Source organism: Penicillium verhagenii (genome assembly GCF_028828195.1).
Source record: "Penicillium verhagenii strain IBT 33310 chromosome Unknown utg000002l_segment0_segment0, whole genome shotgun sequence".
Lineage (NCBI taxonomy): Eukaryota > Fungi > Ascomycota > Eurotiomycetes > Eurotiales > Aspergillaceae > Penicillium > Penicillium verhagenii.
In genome coordinates this window covers 1,981,656-1,999,071 of record NW_026643166.1, presented here as the reverse complement: position 1 = coordinate 1,999,071, position 17,416 = coordinate 1,981,656, and the positions used below count along the sequence as shown (strand labels likewise).

The 17,416-nt window shown below is 48.5% G+C and overlaps 7 protein-coding genes across 7 annotated transcripts; 5 read left to right on the top strand and 2 right to left on the bottom strand.

Moving 5' to 3' along the window:
* Positions 1-59: 59 nt before the first annotated feature.
* Positions 60-2,930, top strand: N7466_000727 (uncharacterized protein; the record flags this gene model as incomplete). Its single annotated transcript, XM_057160125.1, has 5 exons — positions 60-88; positions 185-271; positions 324-450; positions 518-692; positions 760-2,930. The coding sequence occupies 5 exons, from the start codon at positions 60-62 to the stop codon at positions 2,928-2,930; spliced, it is 2,589 nt and encodes an 862-aa protein (XP_057026373.1).
* Positions 2,931-4,131: 1,201 nt separating this feature from the next.
* On the bottom strand, positions 4,132-5,367 carry N7466_000726 (adenosine kinase; the record flags this gene model as incomplete). Its single annotated transcript, XM_057160124.1, has 4 exons — positions 4,132-4,168; positions 4,231-4,344; positions 4,406-4,743; positions 4,807-5,367. The coding sequence occupies 4 exons, from the start codon at positions 5,365-5,367 to the stop codon at positions 4,132-4,134; spliced, it is 1,050 nt and encodes a 349-aa protein (XP_057026372.1).
* A 248-nt stretch (positions 5,368-5,615) lies between these two features.
* N7466_000725 (DUF1770 domain-containing protein) lies at positions 5,616-6,249 on the top strand (the record flags this gene model as incomplete). Its single annotated transcript, XM_057160123.1, has 2 exons — positions 5,616-5,924; positions 6,040-6,249. 2 exons carry the CDS (start codon positions 5,616-5,618, stop codon positions 6,247-6,249), a joined length of 519 nt encoding a protein of 172 aa, XP_057026371.1.
* A 653-nt stretch (positions 6,250-6,902) lies between these two features.
* N7466_000724 (uncharacterized protein) lies at positions 6,903-9,026 on the bottom strand (the record flags this gene model as incomplete). The annotated part of the gene is made up of 5 exons (XM_057160122.1): positions 6,903-7,817; positions 7,871-8,239; positions 8,306-8,435; positions 8,555-8,724; positions 8,835-9,026. 5 exons carry the CDS (start codon positions 9,024-9,026, stop codon positions 6,903-6,905), a joined length of 1,776 nt encoding a protein of 591 aa, XP_057026370.1.
* A 1,140-nt stretch (positions 9,027-10,166) lies between these two features.
* On the top strand, positions 10,167-11,159 carry N7466_000723 (60S ribosomal protein uL2; the record flags this gene model as incomplete). The annotated part of the gene is made up of 3 exons (XM_057160121.1): positions 10,167-10,215; positions 10,382-10,959; positions 11,022-11,159. The coding sequence occupies 3 exons, from the start codon at positions 10,167-10,169 to the stop codon at positions 11,157-11,159; spliced, it is 765 nt and encodes a 254-aa protein (XP_057026369.1).
* Positions 11,160-12,902: 1,743 nt separating this feature from the next.
* Positions 12,903-13,700, top strand: mpt (putative DNA repair and transcription factor Ada; the record flags this gene model as incomplete). Its single annotated transcript, XM_057160120.1, has 1 exon — positions 12,903-13,700. The coding sequence occupies one exon, from the start codon at positions 12,903-12,905 to the stop codon at positions 13,698-13,700; it is 798 nt and encodes a 265-aa protein (XP_057026368.1).
* Positions 13,701-15,207: 1,507 nt separating this feature from the next.
* Positions 15,208-16,723, top strand: N7466_000721 (uncharacterized protein; the record flags this gene model as incomplete). Its single annotated transcript, XM_057160119.1, has 4 exons — positions 15,208-15,334; positions 15,401-15,568; positions 15,631-16,027; positions 16,096-16,723. The coding sequence occupies 4 exons, from the start codon at positions 15,208-15,210 to the stop codon at positions 16,721-16,723; spliced, it is 1,320 nt and encodes a 439-aa protein (XP_057026367.1).
* Between the last annotated feature and the right edge of the window lie 693 nt (positions 16,724-17,416).

Genomic DNA, 17,416 nt, shown 5'->3' with positions numbered 1-17,416 from the left:
TTTTCAAGGAGCCATCTGACGGGCGTCCCAGTGGGGTTAACGGACTTTCCCCCGCGAGCATGGCTATCTCGTTCCCGGAAGCGTGGCAGTGAGTGCTCCTTGCCCCCCCTCCAGACAGCAGCCGCACTGAACAAAAGAGTGAGAGAAATGCGATGGATAAGTCGCTAACTGATATCGCGCATAGGACTACGCTCGATGCCGAACGGGAGCTATTGCGATGCCTCGCTGACAAGGAACCAACCTTCGTGGAGTTCTCGCACTACCTCTCCGAGTCAGTCTCATTCCCGCCCGCGCGCTTTTTGGCCGCTTCTCATATGAAATAGGTTCCGCACTGCAGCACAAAACGCTATCCTCCTGGATTTCGATGCCGCCCGCGAATATGATATTGAAGGTCGCCTGTGGGATGCGCACCTGAAACTCAACACCCGGTTTCGCAAGAAGTTATCTCGCGTGAGTGCTGACCTGTTGGAAGCAGATACACGTGATATTTTGGAGCTAACTAGTGCGATTCGCATAGCACAAGGAAGAGAATGTCAAGAAGAAGCCGGTCGAGAAGCGGAAGCTCGAAAAGCATTACCTGGACTTCATCAAGTCGAGCCAACGATTCTACCGCGGATACATCCAGCATCTCTCATCCCACTTCGAAGGCATCCTAGAATTGGAAAAGGTCGCCTGTAAATTTAATTTCGAAAGTGCGCAATACCTTTTGATCTTCTTGGCTAGCGACTCATGCATGGATACTAATATTCTGTTGTTTAGATCTCTCTGCGCGAACCCCCTCCTCGGTTACTCCTGACCTACGCAAGCGCATCCTTCAATCCTGCCATGCAACCCTCATCCGACTGGGCGATCTTTCTCGTTACCGGGAGACAGAATTGGTCGGTAAAGATCGCAATTGGGGCCCGGCCATTGGATATTATGATTTGGCTTCCGTGATATACCCTACTTCTGGCGCATCACACAACCAACTGGCGGTTATTGCGCTCGCCGACGGCAATCACTTTCGCGCCACCTATCATCTTTATCGGGCCTTGTCCGCTCGGGATCCCCATCCCTCGGCCAAAGGAAATCTGGAAATTGAATTTAGAAAGGTCATGACCGCATGGGCCAAGCGGGAGCTGATTCGCCCCGAGGATGCGGGTATTCCGGGCAAAGCTTTAGCTCCCTGGTTTGTCTACCTACATGCACAGTGTTATAAAGGAAGTGATTTCTCTGAGCATGATGAGCTTGAGAGTGAAGTCATGAGCCAGTTTGCTGTGGATATTCGAGAACAACGATCACTGGAAGGTACACTCCAGAAATACTGCCTTGTCAATATCGCGGCGGAGGATTTCGCTCGAGTACGGTCCACTGAAGAATCGGAGAATGCACGCATCTTCTTCCAGCGTATTAATGTGAAGACATTTTTCACCTTGCTTCAAATATTGCTGGTGGAATTGGAGCGCTTTGCTGTGGAGGATTCAGACAGCAAAACGACAGACAATGTCCCAGACAAAGTGACTGTGGTCGCCCGTCGTATTCTGCCTGCTCTGCGGCATTATAGCTCCTGGCTTCTCACCACCTGTGACTTTCTTCTTGCGCAAAAGGAAGAGAAAGACTCAGCTCTATCGATTCAAATTCAGGAGTTCTGGAAAATCTATGCGGGGACCCTGACTCTTCTTGCGTCTACGTTTGATGTTGTGCATCTCCCGGAGATTGATTATCTTCTAGAGGAAGATGAAGAAAGCCTAGGGTTTGCGCCCTTGGATCAAGAAGCCACTAGACGCCGGTACTACGCTACAAATGAGCAGCTCAAGCCCCGAGTGAATGACCCCGGTGTGGAAAGAAGCCACCCTAATGTGGAAATGCTGTACCGGATCCGCGAATTTGTTATCGATGGTCTCGATATGGTCGTGAGAAACAGAATTCCGGTCGCCCTTGTGGATGATGAGGATAAGAAGACATTCATCTATCAAGAAGATGGACTACCTTCGCAATTCTTCTCCAGTCCACATATCCACCAGGACACACTTCCAAGCGCTAACATTGAGCGTGAGGATATTCCACCGCCGACTCAAGATTCTAATTCCGTCGCTGAGGGCCATAGCATGTTTGGTGGCTCTCAATCCGCCTCTGCCTCCATGTCTGCCAATATGAACCGTATCGTGGAGGGTGTCGAACGCCTGGTTGAGTCTGATACATATGAGAATGCGCCTGATGTTCCCGGCCAGTTTGATTCATTTTTCCCCGACACCGGAGACATGCCCACGCCATCCGGTCATGTTAGACCTACTCCTCATGTCTTCCCCTTTAATGAGCAGAGTGTACAGCCTCTTGGCACCCCTATGGCCCCTCCTGGGCTTGGACCGCCTATCCACAATGCAGCAGATAGCCTTAGAGCCTCTTCGGCCCAGTCATACACGCCGTTGGCTGCTCTGCCCAGTATCCCAAGCATCTGGAACACCTCCTCTCCCGGGTCCATGAGAGGTGCCGTATCCCCGCGGACTCCACCCGGTCTTGGTCAACAGCCTCCATTGCATTCGATATCCGCGGTTGGTGCCAAGGTTTCCGAGCGGTCGCCACCCCAGGACCTAATGGCCAACGAGCTACTTCGCCAGAGCGTTATGGGCCAGACACAACTGACAAACTCCTACGAAACACCGTCTGCTCCCTCATGGATGGCGCCTTCCAATTCGGCTGCAGCTCACCCTCGTCTTCCTTCAAACCAATGGGAACGAGAGCCTATTAATCGAATGACTTTCGGCTCCTACCAATTCCCCAGCCAAGTCGTGTCGAGCATGCAAGCTCCATCGTGGGCCAATGACGCCTTCATCGCCAGCAGTTATGCGTCCGGTGCCGGCCAATATCCTCCGGGTCTTGGCCCTCATCGCAAAACGGCTACCCAGCTCGGTGCAATTGGACAAACTCCGCCGTGCGGTCAAGGGGGCTGATTAGGGGCTCGATTTTATGGCTTATATTACGATTAAGTATGAAACATCGCATTATGTGCAAACTTCATACAGCCCACACCTATCAGCTATGCGAGAAGAGAGTGATATCGAATTATCCTACCTGCGCAATCGGAATTAATTTTCCCAGTTATTCCGGTGTGGTGTGCTCCATTTCCACGTTTCTCAACAAATATTGTACCCATCACAGACAGCATTGACAACGAGATTGTATGGTCATGCTTGTTTGTCCTTTCCTTTCCGGTGCAGTTGCTGTTCTGAAACTACTAGGTACAGCAGAAAGCTTCTTCCGTGGTTATCGTTGGCTTAGGAATGCTCATGCTATGCTTGACTAAGACACATGGATATCCCCAAGAATCCTGTTTTCTGTTCCCATCGACATGCTCTCGTCTTTCAATTTTTCGTTCTATCATAGGAAATGAGATGCGCAACGTATTTCAACGCTTGAAAAGGGGAATTGAAGTGAGGTCCTGCAATGCTTGGGGAATTCTTATGTTGCTTTCGGTTTATTCTTGCTTAGTTCTCTTTTTTCCGTTTCATGCGAGATGAAGTCCAGTCATGACCAAAAATCGTTTATCAGCTTTCATCAGCCCAGCTCTTTTGTTTCCCCGATTTTTCAGCCTGGAGGAATGGCATTATACGATAGTCCCAAAGACGTGGTTTCTGGAGAAAGGTTTAGTCAAAGACTAGGCCTTCTTATGCAGACCATGTGTTTACGTGTTTACAGTCAATGCGATGATTTTCAATCTTCAAGTCCTTCAGTCCTTGTTTGTAATATTCATTATATCGTTGTTGAAAACGGGGTAATTTTTACTCGTTTCCGAGTCTATACCACAGGTGACGCCGTGTTGTGAGACATGGTGATACAGGCGATCGTAACAGACATTTAAGATAACCGAAAAGCTCTCATCCAAACAAAAAATAATCCCAAGAATGGAAAGAGAGGGGAAAGAAATATTCAGACAAAATGTCAAGTGCTTTCGGTTCAATTTCTCGACGTTAAGTTGAGATTTTATAAGAAATATGGAAAATAAATAGAAAATATTTGGGTATAGAGGGTTGAATCATCCAAGGGTTGCTAAGTGCATGATCAAATGTTATTGAGTTGCACTGAAATCTTCCAGAGCGGCAGATTTTGTGTTGAAAAGTCTTTCATTTATGAAATTTGGCTTTTAATGGCCATTTATGACCGGGAGTAGGTCTGCTTGGGGTAAGGGTAACTGCATATTCATGGTTAGTCATTGGCCTTTACCGATCAAAAAGACGACGGCAGTAAACTTACGAAGGTCCAAGCTCCTGGATGCTCTTAGCGGCGAGCCACTGGCCCATGTCAACGGAATCCTCCAGAGACTTGCCACCGACAAGACCAGCGAGGAAACCACCAGCGAAGGCGTCACTATCGGTATCGAGGTTAGCGTATTGTAAGAAAGGCAACTATATGGACATGTCAAACTCACCCAGCACCGTTGGTGTCGTTGATAGCATCCTTGGAGAGCTCGTGGACCTTGAACTCCTTGATCTCAACATCACCGCTGGCGGAAGCGATGGCAACGATGGTGGGCTCAGTGCCCTGGGTAACAATGGAGATACGAGCACGCTGGGTGTTCTTCTTGGGCAGGAGGGCGAGCTTCTTGGCGATCTCGACCACGTCCTCGGTGCCCCACTGGTGGCTCTCGGAGTAAGCACGAGCCTCAGTCTCGTTGCAGACGGTGTAGTCAGTGTAAGGGAGAACACTGTCCAGCTGCTCCTTGAAGAATTGGGGGATGAAGGGAGCGGAGAGAGAAAGCATGAAGGGCTAAATGAGTGGAAATTTGTGAGTGGACATGATCTATGAATATTGATTAGAGCAGCAACGTACCTTGTTCTGGGCAGCAGCCTCCTCGGCGAGGGCCAGAATGGCGGGAACGCAGACAGTCAGGTGGAAGCCACCGACAAAGTAGAACTTGGCCTTCTGAACGAGGTCCCAGATGCGGGGCTGCTGGAGGTGCTCGAGCTTGTACTCGTTGGCAGCAGCAAGGTCGGTGCACAAGCTGCGGTTGTGGCCAGTGATGACAGCACCACACTTGCCAGTGGGCTTGGACTCGTCCACACGGTACTCGGTGTGGACACCGGCCTCCTCACAGGTCTTCTTGAGGATGTCACCGTAGGTGTCCTTACCGACGCAGCCAATGTAGACGACGGAGTTATCGGGGAGCAGGTACTGAGCACCACGAGCAGAGTTCTGGGCAGCACCACCGGGAATGAGCTTAGCGTCAAGCTTCATGAGCTCCTCGTAGAGACCCATGTGCTTCTCCTCAGCAAGGATGGCATCGTTATCCTTAAGGCCATACTTCTCCAGAAGAGCGGTATCAGCACGGGCCTGGATGTCGAGGAGAGGGTTCTCCAGGCAAAGCAGAGGGTAACCTTGGGTGGCAGCCATTATGAAAAAGGGTCAAATAATGAATTGAATATGGGGAAAGGGGGGAAAGTGATTTGAAAAGGAGTAAGAAAGTAAGAAAAGAGGGACAAGAGCAGGGGAGTCTAGGTGGGATGGAGGGGCTTTTCTGCCGGATGTCGGGGCGGCAAGTCCCCGGCTCCACTTCGGTGATGTTCATCTCCTGCAATAAACCATCCAAGTCTGTCTACTTGCGGAGCATAGTCCCTTATCGAACGCCTAAACCAATCATCATGGCCGACCATGCTTTGGAGATCCCTGAGATCATCCAGACAGCTTCGATTCAGCAACATCCTTCTGCTGCCCATGACATCAACCCTGCCACAGCGGCCTCGGAAAAACAACCTGTTGTCGTTGCCCCAGCTTCGGAAGCTGGTAGCCTTGCCTCTGACATTGTCGACGAACACCGAGTAGTCCGACCCCTCCGCCGACACCAGACACTTCCGCCTCTCCCCGATCTACGCTTTGAGCAAAGCTATCTAGCTAGCTTGAAGGATGCTGACACTTGGGGCCGGGTGGCGTGGATTACCGTGAGAGACCAGGTAAGCACATAAGCACACAGGCCCACCATTTACCTCATTAGGCATATTCGATAGAGAGATATCTTTATATTTTGTATGGCAAAAATGGCTAATTCCTTTTCACTGTACTATATAGGTTCTCCTTCCGCTTATTCAAGGTACCGTTTGGACACTTGCGCTCTCCGGTTGGAAGTTCTGGAACCGCAACGCCTCTCTTAGTGGACAAACAGTTGGCAGTCGGATTCGCAGATGGTGGTACGACGTCAACAACTGGAAGCTTCCTCCCAAGTGGACGAAGAATACACGATTGGCATCGCAGGTTGAAGAAGTGAGTAGCCCACTATGATCGTTGTGTTTGTTATTCTAATAGGGGCAGTGCGGCTAACGCTACTGGAGTTTTTGAAGTACTATGAGGCCCAGTTTTCTAGTGCTGGTTCGGATTGAGGTCCCATGCTGAGCATGGAATCTAGATCCAGGTACCTGGATACTAGCATTTTTGGCGTTAGGTCTTCTGGTTTTGACTTTGTTTTCTTCTGTTTTATATCCCAATATCTAGAGTGTTTCCTCTTTCGTCAACTACTAGTATACATTTAGTTCGTGTCTAGTGGCGTCAATTTCTTTCCTGCAGCCGCACCATTTATGCACACAACTCGCGCTCAACCAGCGTATTAGCATTTATTGATTGGGTGCTAGCCGGCTACACAATAAAAAGCGGTTGTGCATGCTGCAAATCCTGGAAGAAACTTGCATTAATCACTTGATATAAAATCCTATTCCTATTCATACCCTCATATCTCTAAATCAACTGAAAATAATGCATAAGAGCAGCAACTGAAGAGACACCGGTCCAATAACCAAAAGAGCTTAATAGTAGACAGGTGAAGAGATAATACAATCCAAATTTCCACACCCCTGGAGAGATGCAAAGGCTCAATCATTCAATTATCGATATTCAAAGCCAACTAATAGCACTTAAAATAGTAACTTTAGTATCGGATTCTAGTTTTGACCAGTAGGGGTTGGCACTTGGGAGAGTCCAGGACCCGGGCGATTCTCGGTTTCTGTATTATCTCGAGGCCATCCATTCGGCTCAACGGACTGAATAGATACCGGTACCTCGGGCGACGAGACGCTCGCAGTCTTCGATAGGACAGCCGCTTGGTGCTTGTGATCGGAAGTTGTGGATGGTGCAGTTAGCACTGGAGCTGTTGAACCCTGGCTAACTTCTTGCAGATGCGACGGCTTGTCTGCAACTGGCTCTGGTGTTGGTGGCACAGCTTTGCTTGGGCTCTTTATCTGAACATCATGTGCAGGAGGAGGCTCATCTTCGGATGGTTTATGTTCACTTGGAACATTTCCTTTGCCGATACGAAGCTGAACCACCAGGCTAGGGGGTTCACCATTGGTGATGGATTCATCCTCGCTCTCGCCTTCTCTTTCATCATCTCCTTCCGCCTCGTTTCTATCGTCCCCACTTTGCCACTCATTTCCACTCTCGTTTGCACTGGACCGAGCTTCCGACTCGTCGTCCAGGTCAACTGCAGCATATCCAGAGTAACCATTGGGGTTTGTGGATGTTCGTGATCTCTGTGGTCTCGTAGTGTCTTCTTCCTCTTCGTCTGAGTCTTCACGCTGCCCAGTAAGCAAGGCTTCTCCATAAAGACCTCCCGCACGAGATCGAATCTGCCGCCCACTGGCCGTGAATCGAGTACGAGGCTCGGGAGCTGTCACATTTGATGACGCATTGCGACCTGATCGTCTGGAGGGCTGTTCATCGGAAAAGATATCCTCGTCGTCTGAGTATGTATACTTTAACTTCTTTCCGCGGGTTCGACCTTCGTACATAGAAAAACCAGGCTCGGGTCGTGTGAATGCAGCCTTTCGAGCAAGGCGGTAGTCCCGGCGTTTGCGTTTCTATTATCGTTGTCAATGTCTGAAGCCCTGGTGAATTCCATGCGGTAACGTACCTCTTCTGACGCTTCAAACCGGGGGATGGCATTGTATATCCTTTCGGCAAGCTTCTTCGAGTTCGTGCCTTTCTCTTGCTGCAATTTATCGGCGATTTCTTGTATTTCTGGAATACTTCCAGCAACGTTCCACCAGCTGATATTTTTGAGAGCAGGGTTGCTCTCTCGGTACAAACGAAAGTTGGTGTCGTCTTGCCCCTCGATAAGCCAGTATCGCCGTTTCAAACTATCACGACCCCACGATTGAACAGATAGAGGTTGATTGAGGTCATCGTCATGGCGCGCTTGCTTGTATGACTCTTTGACCTTAGCTTGAATGGTTTCAGAAGATGAGAGGGACCAAAGAATCAAAGACTTCACAAGCTCAAGCTATATCAAGAAAAGGAATGTATTAGAACGGGGCTCCTGAATGAATGTCAAGGTATCGGTGCATACGCGTTCTTCGGGTGTCATGCTCGTAAAGCTGCGGCCCCCGTGAAGGGGATTCTTGCCCTCCCATGATTTGGGCCACTGCGGTTGATGTGTGTGAATTGCCTCCTCCAATGGCCGTGTATAATGATTCCGTCTAAAATAAAAGGAATACCGGATCAGCGATGAATTCTGTGGTCAATTGGCGGTCGAGGGTCAAATGCGCGCGGGATTTCAAGGTTCTGCGCGGGATCAAGCACCAGGTGGCGAACATACTCAACATCCTTTTTGCGGTTCAAAACAAGACCTAACAATGCGCAAAGCAGTCGCTCAATATATTCACCCGGCGTAGTGTCTTCGACACCTCTCTCAATGTCCTGCGGACCAAAATGCGGCAGGCTGCGAGGAAAGGCGTCATGGAATCGCGCGCGGAACATGACGATGAACTAAACATTGCGATGCATTAACAAACGTGTCTTCGAACAAAATAAACGCGTCATGAACATGCTGCTGGACCTGAAATCCAGTTGAATCAATTGGCGACGAGAAAACTCACGGCGATACTGGGGTTATCTGCCAGCACATATTCATGCGGTGGTGACGGCTCGCGCTTTGGCGGCGGAGTCTCAGACTCCTTCTTGAAGTACTTTGCGATTCCAACGGGGGGTTCGTCAAGAGCCATAGCGGCTTCATCATCCGTCGGCGGCGCTGACGATAAAGATGACAGATCTGAGTCCGACGGTGCCATAGTAAAGGTGGTGGTGGGGGTAATAGTTGAAGGTGGTGCGAAGGACAAAGTTGAAGCGCGCGAAGGAAGCGTCACGTCCGGCCTAGCACCTGCGCGCCCGCAAAGATGACTACTTGAACGGGAGATCCCTTACGCACTTTTGAACTCTTTCTCCATTCATGGACTCGCTATTTGAGCAAGAATATTGGAATGAAATGGGCTTGGTTCTCTACATCACGGTCTATATAGGATTTGATGTATATTCATATGAATGCATTGAAACGAGACAAATATACGGTTATATGCTATACTGCTAGTCTTATCTCCTCTTCTTAAGGAAGAAAAAAATAGACCAGAACATAATCGGCACTCTATTTCCCTGGACAAGTGGTTGTTGTTGCACATCTGGGATTTAGAGGCAAATCTTGTAACTTGACGCTTGATCCAACGTATTCGAAGTTATCATAGCTTCAAGCCGACATTGGTTTTCTTGAAATGTAACTGATGAATAAGAAAAGTGTTGCATAAGAGTCTGATCAAAAACACGGCACAAGTGGGCATTGATCAATGTGATTGAAAAAACATTGTGCATGACATATTCGTGCTGTTCTCCGCATTAGAGAAGCAAGAAGCACGGTCGGGGCGATGCCAAGTGCAATAATGCCACTTCAGGGCTATCGGGCTGATCATGTGATTTGATTAAGTCATCGAGAGTAGGCGGGACGAAATTTCGAATACAAGATACTATGATCCTAGGAATGGATTTTAAAAAATATCTAATAACAGGTAGAAATCCTATAGATTATGTCAAATTAATGAGAAGTAGTTTGAAATGAATTTTACCCTTGAAAGTCATGAATTATTTTCTCCATTACGCACTTGAAGCAAGTTATGTTCAACTGACTAGTACTTTTGATCACATGATCATCAACCCGTGGATGATGATTTACATAATCAACTTAGCGCTAGTCCTGATTTGGTTTGGTTAGCGACCGCGCCCTAAAGCCCACACAGTCCCATTCTCCGTCGATTTCTCATCCTCCCCAAACGACAAGCCTATCTTCAATTCAAGGTGCGACCTTTCCCCTTCCACCGTCCCCGACCTCGTCTGTCCTCCTCGTTCAAACTAACACAGGTTCTTCTTAACCACAGACAGTCGCCATGGGTCGTGTGATCCGTAACCAGAGGAAGGGCCGTGGCTCCATTTTCAGTGAGTGCGACCGCATCAAAATCCCACAATCACATCCTACATTCGAAAAAATTGTCAGCGCCGCCATACAGAGCAGCAAAGAGATGGAAACAACACGACGAACACCACATGCAACATATGCGAAGGAATTGGAATGCTGATATCGAATTTTTTTTTTCTCTTACAGCGGCCAACACCCGTCTTAACAAGGCGCCCGCCCAGTTCCGTACCCTCGACTTCGCCGAGCGCCACGGTTACACCCGTGGTGTTGTCAAGGAGATCATCCACGATGCCGGTCGCGGTGCTCCCCTCGCCAAGGTCCAGTTCCGTCACCCCTACAAGTTCAAGATGATCACCGAGACCTTCATCGCCAACGAGGGCATGTACACCGGCCAGTTCATCTACGCCGGTAAGAACGCTCAGCTCACCGTCGGTAACATTCTTCCCCTCGGCTCCCTGCCCGAGGGTACCGTTGTCACCAACGTCGAGGAGAAGGCTGGTGACCGTGGTGCTCTTGGCCGTACCTCCGGTAACTACGTTACCGTCATTGGCCACAACCCCGATGAGGGCAAGACCCGTGTCAAGCTCCCCTCCGGTGCCAAGAAGGTCGTCAAGAACACCGCCCGTGGTATGGTTGGTATCGTCGCCGGTGGTGGCCGTACCGACAAGCCTTTGCTCAAGGCTTCCCGTGCCAAGCACAAGTTCGCTGTCAAGCGCAACTCTTGGCCCAAGACTCGTGGTGTTGCCATGAACCCCGTCGATCACGTAAGTTATGGCAACTTCGGAGACACTTCATTTCTTGTCACTAACCAGATTTTTTTCTACAGCCTCACGGTGGTGGTAACCACCAGCACATCGGTAAGGCCTCGACCATCTCCCGCTACGCTACCCAGGGTCAAAAGGCTGGTCTCATTGCTGCCCGCCGTACTGGTCTGCTCCGCGGTACCCAGAAGACCAAGGATTAAATGCAGTAATGCTATTTGGAGTTTTCTTTGTGAAGGGTTGAAAATGGACTTCTGCTATGAGACATATGTACCTAGGCGACTGCGGATAAGCGTCCCATGTGCCCTTAGCGAATTAAGGTTGTGGTCACCATCCTTTTTCTGAATAAATCAACAAAAAGGGTGATGAAATGGGGTCCGGGGTTGGCCTCATGTCAAGGGCAGGACGGAAAAATCAAAAAAGTCCCATGGGGCTCTTGAAATGATATATCTACGAAACTTTCAAAATGTCCTGTTGCCCGCCCTGTAGATTTGTAGATCTGAGATGAAAACCCATGTAGACTTCAAATTTTCGAACATTCAAATGTTGAACACTCCTGGCATATGACGACCACCTGCACATGTGGGCAACATTTGAACCTACCAACAAATCTTGAAGGTTGGAACTTTCAAGTTGACATTTAAATATTCTGGAAGGATGGAACCCACATGCAAGGCTGGACCTCGGGAATTGATGCTTCAATGTTTCATTTACGAGCCTCCCCAGCACTGGCTCCCGTGCACAGAGCTCGGTGCATCTTATGTAGTATGGATGCACCAGTTGACATTGGATCTTGAATCGAGAATTTAAGCCAAAAAATATTCTTTGGGGTTTTTGATGTCAAAGCACCGTACATCCATTCTATGTATAGTAATCTCCTGCACCACATGTGCAGGTTACCTAGTCCCTTTTTAGGGTCAATTACGAAAGAGCAGTTGCGCCATTATTGATCCTTTTTGCTGGTGTCTTTCAAAATGTATGCGATGCACAATTCTGAGATCAGGTGGTTTGGAATTTAGGTCAACGACTGTATGGAAGTACACATGTGCATACTAGGGATCCTATATATAAGCTTGAGACCTCGGGAGGCATGGGCGAAATCAATACGGATGAACACTAATGTTAAAGGCTACGCGCGATACTGGTATCTATCTGTGGAATTAAGACCTCAGGAACTGTGTGCACATGTGGAATCACAACATTGAAGGTTGTATCTAAGATGGATATAGCTAGTGTAGACCCGGGCAAACCTATGTACTAATAGTACTCAAGTGCTATAAATGTTGTATTGATATCTATCAAAACACAGGTATGCCTCTAAAGTGATAAAAAACACATAATTTAATTTTTTGAAGCTCGATATCTTGGTACCTATATAGTATATGTTCATAGCACCTATAGGTACCTATCTACATAGTAGTCTGGATATAGAAGTATATATACAACATTCGTAGGTTACCAGGTACCTATACATATGTGTACATCCACATATATAGATATGTGTGAACCCAGATATCTGGATGGTTTAATGTTGCGGGATATGTACTCATGCCCACATGCAGGTGGACCTGGCTTGTATATGTATTCCTTCAAATAGACCCTTTAGTGCCATGTGATCAATATGTATGGATGTACCACCTGGCGTACGGGCAGTATTTAAATATTTAAATATGCTAACCTTCTAATCAATTATTTATACATGTACAAACAATATAAGAATCAATTGCTACAACCTGGGTTTATGTCTGGAAGAGTCATTGAACCCGCGGATGTTGGTATCGTTGATCTTGAACTAACCAATCAGAGGCCTAGGGCAGGACTTGGGAGCAAACTACCTTATCAGGCCAATTACACCTTCCCACCTGGGCTCCCCCTCTCCCAATCCATATCACTGTCTGATCTCTACTATGCTTTGTAAATGATTCATCTACCAAGACCGTTCCGAAATGGCCAGTGCACACGTCGCCCCGCTGAAAATCCCCCGCCTCGGTCGATCCGACGATAACCTTACCTCTGCCGAGCGGTGGCAAGCCATCACCAAGCGCGACACAACCGTGAACAGTTTCGTCTACGGCGTCCTCACCACCAAAATATACTGCCGGCCATCCTGCGGCGCTCGTCTCGCCCGTCGCGCGAATGTCGAATTCTACAACACTCCCTCCCAGGCCGAGAAAGCGGGCTTCCGGCCCTGTAAGCGCTGTCGGCCACAAAGCGGGGGCACGGCAGCGCAGAGTAATCCCCAAGCCGCGGTGGTTGAGAAGGCATGTCAAACAATACGGGACCAAGTCAGCGCAGGAATGAAACCACCCCGATTGCACGATTTGGCCACCCAAGCAGGGCTGACAGCGAGCCATTTTCATCGTGTGTTTAAAAAGATTCTGGGCGTGACGCCAGGTCAGTATGCGAGTAGTGTGGCCCAGAACGGTTCTTGTCCGTCGCCGGGGTCTTTGACGCCTGATGCTTTGTCTGAACTTGAAACACCACCTTTATCGGCATCGCCCTTTGGGCTGGGGGTTGGGTTGGGGCTACCCGAGATGGACGGGAGGGAGGAGCTGGATTTAGATTGTGGGCAAGGCTCCGCGCTTCCTGGGGAGCCGGCGGTTAGGCGGAAGGATTTCTCTCCTGTCATCTTGGATAACGCATGGAATGAGTTTGACATTTTGTTGGCGGCAGAGAATCAGGGGCAGGTATCCTCTTTCGATTCTTTCTCCATTGACCCGCGGGTTCTATTACATCGGACCTGAGATGGGATCATGAACCGGTTCCTTCAATTACCATTGAGAGGTGGATCCAGAACTCCAGTCTCCAGGCCCACGAGGCTTGTCTCTCGACTACGGAATTACGTTTTGAAATGAAATAACGAAAATACGAGTACGATGACAAATGACCACAAATGACCACAACTGTAACCCTACAACAAGCCTACAGAATAGAGTAATTTTTGACCGGAGTATAAATTAGAAAATAAGCACTACCGAGACTTGAGCGGGGAAATGTGCGAAAGAGGTCCCTGCAGCGAAGCCTACCAGAAGATGCAGTGTAAAGTGTAGATTTGAGTAGGATTTTGTATGGCTTCATATGATTCGACGTGACAATTTTCATCGCCACCACCACGGCTTGGCATCAATCTGTAAGGGTGGATTGAAACAGCGACGAAACCTATCCGGGGCGACGCTAAGACGACAACTGGTCCCCGTGCGCGAGAGTACGTACCTACAAACCCTGTAACCTGGGACAAAGTTTACATGGAGTCAATGTTGAACGATCGGCAAGACGAAGCAAGTTGGGAGAAAAATGAACTCCAATATCATGACCTAATTGGCCGGATGGATTGAAATCTGGTCTATCCACAGGACCCTGTTTCCTTGACGGTGGCGTGTTTTTGCTGTGAAGATAATTATAGCATGAAGATCCGGGAGAAGTTCCTGGTCTTCCAATTGGAATCATCGAATCTCCACTGGGATCCACTAACGCGTGTCACCTTTAACCGCGATGGTCGAGCCCAATCTGAAACAAATTGCCTAATTTCGGGATAAGGGGGGGGGGCATTGGTTCTTTCTTGATTTGCTTTTGTCTCTGTTTTCTCTTCTTTTATTGTACCTTGTCGATAGAGATTAAAGGGGGTATTTATTGTATTTACTGTATTTCTTTCTAGTGAAACCGAATGAGATCAGTGGCGAGGCAATTGCAAAGCAGTCTATCAATGAATTCATTGTTTGAGGCGCATTCCCCACCGATCGACAGCATTTTGTATCTCTGCATGCAGTGAAACGCTTTAGGGGGAAAATTCGAGAAACTTTGTCAATGATCAATGATCAATTGCGTGCCATGAGGATAGATTGATCTAATTGAAATATTTGAAATTCGAATTTTCCAAAAAAATTTCAATTTCAGATTGGATGGGGTAAATGTGAAGTACGTACTCCATACAATTTGTACGGAGTAGAAATTATCATATCAAGTTCTCCCTTGCCCCGGCTTTCCTTCCCAACCTCCCCTTTCTCTCTCTCTTCCCCTCCACATCTCCCTACCCCCAAAATAAAATATACCCTTCGTTTTGATCTGAACTTCCGCATCTGTATTTTGCTTTCAGACCACTTTGCGATCGTTTCATAGGAGACCATTCTACACCCAACTTCCTCCATCGCTACTTTACTCGTTTCGCCCTCACGGTTAATTTCGCCGGTTAATTTGTGATTGATTTCCCCGTTCATTTTTCAATCACCTGCCAGAACCACACACACCTCCAAAATGCACGTGAACAAGAGAATCGGTCGCTTCAAGCAATGGGCGGGAGAGCGCATGGGTGGTGAGGCCAAAACATGTCAATCGGATGATTTCAAGGCCATGGAGACAGAGATGGGCGTGCGCCATGAAGGTAAATAATACTTGGTGGAATGACCTTTCGATCATAATAAAATGCTGACACTCTAATCCTTACCAGGTGTTGATCACATTCACAAGTCCATGACCGCCTACGTCAAGGCAATCTCGAAGCGCACCGAGGGAGACGATAAGGAAAAGACCCTGCCAATTGCTCACCTGGGAAGTAGCATGGTCACCCATGGAGAGGATTTTGATGGAAATTCTGAATACGGGCAGTGCCTGATCAGTGAGTTGAAACTTATGATCGCAAGACCGTGTCGGAATTAACAAGACTAACAATCGCATTAGTGTTTGGAAGGACCGAGGAGCGCGTTGCTCGTATTCAAGAGAGTTACATTGCACAGGCGACTTCAAGCTGGCTTGAGTCCCAAGAGAGGTCTCTCACGCAAATGAAAGAATACCAACAGGCTCGCAAGAAGTTGGACAGCCGACGACTAGCATACGACACATCGCTGTCTAAGATGGAAAAGGCCAAGAAAGAGGATTTCCGAGTGGAAGAGGAACTTCGCACTCAGAAAGTTAAATACGAAGAAGCCAACGACGAGGTACTCCGCCGCATGCAGGACATCAAGGAGGGAGAAGTTGACAGCGTGATGGATCTGGGCACATTTTTGGATGCCCAGCTGGAGTACCACGACCGATGCCGTGAAGCACTTCTGCAACTGAGAAATGAATGGCCTGGCGGGTAAGTGCCCCCTTTAAAAAAAATAGCCAACTTTTGGGAGAATCCCCGCGCTAACCTTGCACTATTAGGTCCGGCCAAGGCCCAGCACCACGTCGCCCCACACGAGCTCGCTCCAATACTGCACACTCATACCAGGAGCGCTACGAGCCCGTGCAGGAAGAGCTGACAAATTCGGTGGAGAGCCGGCCCACTATCCGATCAACTAGAACCGTGTCGACCACTTTGGCCGACTCTTTCCCAAGAGAAGTTCAGAGAGAACCCCAGCCCATCAGCAATAGCTACTCCCGTCCGGCTTTGAGTCGAGTCCCCACTTTCGAAGGACCAACCCAGCTTCGACAGGAGCATTCCCCAGTCGCATCACAGTGGATTCAACGAACAACCAGCGAGACTCTCGCCAATCGTCGCAATAGCACTTACTTGAACACTCGAGCGGCTGATCCATATGCCGATTCTGAAGTGAGCTCTTATGGGTCGTATGGTCGCTCCAGCCCAGAACGCATGTATGGCGATCGATCATGCTCCCCAGCCACATCACACGGTAGCAATGTTCCTTCTCGGCAAGCCAGTTCTACAGCCTTGAATGCGAGCCATCTGAGCAAAAAAGCCCCTCCACCACCTCCCCCATCTCGTGCAAAGAAGCCCCCTCCCCCGCCCCCTCCGATGAAGCGGAGCTTGTCCACTGCGCCGACTGCATAGTGACAAGGCAGATATTTTCTATACTGAAGGAGTTGGGGTGTGAGCTTTGGGCTTTTCGTGGTAAACAACGATTTCTTTGGTTACTATTCTTATTCTTTTTTTTTGTAGTGTTTTGTCTGTCAGTCCTTATTAATACTTCCCATATGTCATCTCTGTACAGATTTGCCTTACTGTTAGAAGCCTCGAGGATTTTCTTTGAGGGAATGCAGATTTGGAATGAAGACGTTGTCACGCGAGCTGTTTCATACCTGAGGTTTGATTCGTTCAATAGTTTGTGCAGCGAGTTGCACAGTTAGAATTAAGGTATCGCCTTGTGATTTTATATTTTCAAGTTTTGGTTTTGGTAATTTGAAAAGTGTGTAATTCTCCTGAACGAAGCCATGTGTACTCCATGTGTACTAGCAGGGACTTGAATTGTATCGTACAGCGGGTTTAGATTGCTTTGTTCAATGTTTGCATTGATTGCATTGATGGCAAATCAAGCAATATGATTGGGTCTGAATAATACTAAGAGGGACATGGTGACTGCGTTCAGCACAGACCAGGTGGAATCGGCTGAATCAGCTATACACCACGTGACTCACACTGAAATCTCCTCCTTCCTGTTGTTACCAACTCAGAGGAGCAGCACCCAGGTTTCCCCGAGAGAGAGTCGCGCAACTCGGTCCCCTCTATCCCCATTCCCATCCACGG